Below are 4,093 nucleotides of genomic sequence, written 5' to 3'. Positions count from 1 at the left end.
TGAACCAATAAGAAATCCTCCGTCTCTGTGGAGTTACATCAGCTTTGCCACAGAGTCATTATAATAAATAAAACAATAAAAGATAATAGATAAAATAATAATATACTAAAAGAGAGGAAAACAATCCAGAAAATAATCATAGAATAAAAGAACATACCATTAAATCCACTTTAAATATATAAATAAATATAATTCAATAGAGAGCCACAGTAAACACGTCCGTCTAGAGTTTGTTTTCCTTTTTCCACAGTGATAAAAGACGCCTCACTGTGTGCTCTCGTACGTACACACGCGTGTGTGTGAGTGTGTGTGTGTGTGTGTGTGTCTCACCTGGCTGAGGGTGGGGGGAGGCGGGGGGCCCCCTGGTGGAGGAGGAGGAGGAGGAGGAGGGATGGGCATCCTGCTGCTGATATAACACACACCTGAGCTGAAACACACAAACAGGACACGGTGAAGCAGATAAACACCAACTGATCAAAACAAACTTCTTCACAGCAAAATGTAGATTGATCGATCGATCAGCTGCTATTGACAAAATCAATTCATAGTTTAAAGTCATTTTTTCAACGAACTTTCCTGGCTTCAGTGTCAGTGAACTGAACTGAAGTTGGAAGGTGGTGAACTCTGATGCCACCGTGGCCTCTAGGAAACTCTTATTCACCGTTTTATTGATGATCGACTAATCAATACCATAACTGATTATAGATTAATCGTTCATGGGAATAATCTTTAGTAGCAGCTCTATGAAAACAGATGCAGGAAAATCTGAAAATGTAAGTGTCCTCCATCCAGACCAGATCAGACCAGATCAGACCACGTCAGACCAGGTCCTGCTCATAAACCACAGAGCCTGCATGTGTCAGACCTGGACCTGATAAAACAGACTTAATTTCACTGCTGTTTGTAACTCCGTACAGCTAGCTGGGTTAGCCTCGGCCTAGCTCTGAGCTAACACTTTAGCCTCTCTGCTCGGCTGCTCTCCAGATGTTTACCTTAGTGATCAACATCTGTCCGGACACAGTCGCAGATACAGACCTGCCTGTTATCTTCACCAGGCTGTTCAAGTGTTAGATATTAAAATCTATATCGATATTAGCTAACCAGCTAGCCCAGCCTGCTAGCTGCGTGTTAGCATTAGTAGCAATGTCTGTGCAGCATCGCCGGTCCGGACACGACAGGTGAAATAAGTCCTACCTGTGAACGTCACCGGCTCTCCGCTGGTGAACTCATACTGTGATGTGTCTGTGTCGGTGTTAAACTCGCAGCCGTGTTTCTCCTCAGGTCACGGTTAGCTCCGCCGTTAGCCGTTAGCCGTCAGCCTCTCTGCTGCAGAGACTTTTATTTCTCTTCAGTCAACAAGGGAGCACGTGACCTGAGCGCGAGGACCTGCTCTGCTGCAGCCGCATCTACCGCATCTAATGCATCTGATGTATTTACTGAATCTAATGTATCTACTGAATCTGCAGCAGCAGCTTTCCTGTACATAACAGCCATATGTTTATATGTTTTATCTTTTACTTAATTATCTACTGTATATGTATCTATTTCTTTATTTATTTTCCATCTACTGTCTTCATGTGTATTTATCTTTCTGTTATGTCCACTGTTACTGTGTCGGTTCACACTGGAACCTGGATTCAAATTCTTAGTATGAACAAATATACTCAGCCAATAAAACTGATTCTGATTCTGATTCTGATTCTGTTTCTGATTCTGATTCTTCTTGAATCGGGACTGATTTGACTGATTTCTGAACCTGAAGCTCTTCAGATCTTTTACTGACTGAAAGTGGAAGTTTAGTGAATCTCATGATCTCAGTTCAGCTTCAGAACTTTTCTCTGATCTTTGCTTTATCTGTGAAATATCGGATCATTTTTCCTCTTTGAGTCTTGGATAGTTTTAAATGAAACTGTCTGAGAACAAATTGCTTTTTCTTCAATATAATTTTACAAAAAAAACAAAAACTGCTTGATTTTGTATCATTACCTTCCTTTCTCACACTCCAGTCCAGCAGGTGGGGATAATGCACCTGCAGGCTGGTTTACCAACCGCCAGTCAAACCCGATAAAGACAGGCTATGACGTCATCATGAACGGACCAATCAGATGACTCGTGGCGGGGATTTGGAAACAGAAATGGCTGAAGTCCGAGCGTAAGTCTCTAAAAACTTCAACATTTAACGTTAGTCCTCTCAGTTAACGTCTGCTCTGTTCAGAAGAAGTGATTTAAATGTTTCTGGACGTTCAGGCCGAACTTTCCCGCGCCAAACGATGAACTCAAATGTGTGAAACCATGAGATTTAGCGGCAGTGATGGATGTTCGAGAGCTAGCTAGCTAGAGCTAACTGACAGAGCTAGCTAGCTAGAGCTAACCGACAGAGCTAGCTAGCTAGAGCTAACTGACAGAGCTAGCTAGCTAGAGCTAACTGACAGAGCTAGCTAGCTAGAGCTAACTGACAGAGCTAGCACTTGTTGTTGGTCTGTTTTCAGACTCCGTGTGAAATAAACATGGCGCTCTGTTGTGTGTCTGTTCTGTTCTATGTCTGTGTGTGTCTGTTGTGTGTCTGTTGTGTGTCTGTTGTGTTCTGTGTCTGTTGTGTGTCTGTTGTGTGTCTTCTGTGTGTGTGTGTCTGTTGTGTGTCTGTGTCTGGTGTGTGTCTGTTGTCTGTCTGTTGTCTGTCTGTTGTGTGTCTGTTGTGTGTGTGTGTCTGTTGTGTGTCTGTGTCTGTTGTGTGTCTGTTGTGTGTCTGTGTGTGTGTCTTTGTGTGTCTGTGTCTGTTGTGTGTCTGTGTCTTGTGTCTTTGTGTGTCTGTTGTGTGTCTTTGTGTGTCTGTGTCTGTTGTGTGTCTGTTGTGTGTCTTGTGTGTGTCTGTGTGTGTGTGTGTCTGTTGTGTGTCTGTTCTGTGTGTGTCTGTGTCTTGTGTGTCTTTGTGTGTCTGTTGTGTGTCTTTGTGTGTGTGTCTGTTGTGTGTCTTTGTGTGTCTGTGTGTGTCTGTGTGTGTGTGTGTCTGTTGTGTGTGTGTCTGTGTGTGTCTTTGTGTGTGTGTGTCTTTGTGTGTGTGTGTCTGTTGTGTGTCTGTTGTGTTGTGTCTGTGTGTGTGCATCAGTGTGTTGCAGCGCTGTGATCTGGATCTGCTGGACCCCCACAGAGACTCGGAGCAGCCGGACTCTGCTGAAGCAGCCAGGATGGTCGTCTACCTCACGGTCAGGAGTGACGTCAGGCCACCGCCACCTTTACATCTGTGGAAACTTGATTTCATTTATAACACACACCATGGACCAGGTCCAGATCAACAACCACTGCACTCAGACTTATCAGCCCTGGACTAGATTATAACAGACACCATAAAGAGCTTTTAAAACACACATTCAAATTTGTCAAACCTTTATTCAGTTTGTGAGAAGGCAAACATAGTAATTTACAGATGTTTGTTGTCCACATCTGGACCACATCAGACAGTTTTAGGACTTGTGTGTTTATCTGTGTGACTGAGCTAAACAGGGACGCTCTCAAACCCAGCACCATGAAACTGCATCACATCCTCCTGTGGGACGGAAAACAGCTGCTTCGCTGAGCTTTCCTCAGTACTGTTGTAGTGTTGAGTCCCAGAGGAGATCAATTAATATTATTATTATGATTATTAGTAGTAGTACTCGTAGTATTGTTGTTGTTATTATCATCATGATTGTTATTATTAGTATTATTATTGTTGCTGGATGGTGAAGTGATGAACAGTGAGGTGTAGATACTAGAGGATTGAGTGACCATTGAGTGGAGTCTGCCCAGCAACTGATGACACCCCCCCCCCCAGAGTACATGCAGTACATACTCAGTGCTGTAGAAACAACCTGGGAAAGTCTGGACTTGACAGATTTTATTCTACTTTATTAAAATCTGGTGGAAAATACTGAATCCCTTTTACTTCTTTTCATCAGGATTTAGTTTTGGTTGAATTAGAGTCGAATATTTAATGTAAAACATATCAGACCACCAGACCAGGTTAAAGGTCACAAGGACTATTATGTGTGTGTGTGTGTGTGTTTGTCACATACATATACACGTAGACAGACTCATGTGATTTCCTGTAAATGCA

The 4,093-nt window shown here is 42.9% G+C and overlaps 2 protein-coding genes across 2 annotated transcripts in view; one reads left to right on the top strand and one right to left on the bottom strand.

Moving 5' to 3' along the window:
- LOC111646348 (WAS/WASL-interacting protein family member 2-like) overlaps positions 1 to 1,420 on the bottom strand; it is an 11,875-nt gene extending 10,455 nt beyond the window's left edge. The window contains exons 1-2 of the mRNA XM_023395826.2: positions 1,195 to 1,420; positions 331 to 427 (exon numbers count right to left, since the gene is read on the bottom strand). Of these exons, the coding sequence (XP_023251594.1) occupies positions 331 to 399 (69 nt within the window). The 5' untranslated portion in view covers positions 400 to 427; positions 1,195 to 1,420. The remainder of the gene's footprint in view (positions 1 to 330; positions 428 to 1,194) is intronic.
- Positions 1,421 to 2,077: 657 nt separating this feature from the next.
- The window catches only part of LOC111646346 (uncharacterized), a 6,843-nt gene continuing 4,827 nt past the window's right edge, over positions 2,078 to 4,093 (top strand). The window contains exons 1-2 of the mRNA XM_087170945.1: positions 2,078 to 2,152; positions 3,107 to 3,317. Coding sequence (XP_087027071.1) covers positions 2,106 to 2,152; positions 3,107 to 3,317 — 258 coding nt within the window. The 5' untranslated portion in view covers positions 2,078 to 2,105. The remainder of the gene's footprint in view (positions 2,153 to 3,106; positions 3,318 to 4,093) is intronic.

Source organism: Seriola lalandi, unplaced genomic scaffold (genome assembly GCF_002814215.2).
Source record: "Seriola lalandi dorsalis isolate HSWRI2012SDOR001 ecotype SW California unplaced genomic scaffold, Sedor1 jcf7180002054969, whole genome shotgun sequence".
NCBI classification, from domain to species: domain Eukaryota; kingdom Metazoa; phylum Chordata; class Actinopteri; order Carangiformes; family Carangidae; genus Seriola; species Seriola lalandi.
Note: the sequence above shows the minus strand (reverse complement) of the source record. Positions and strands in the feature narration are given on the sequence as shown.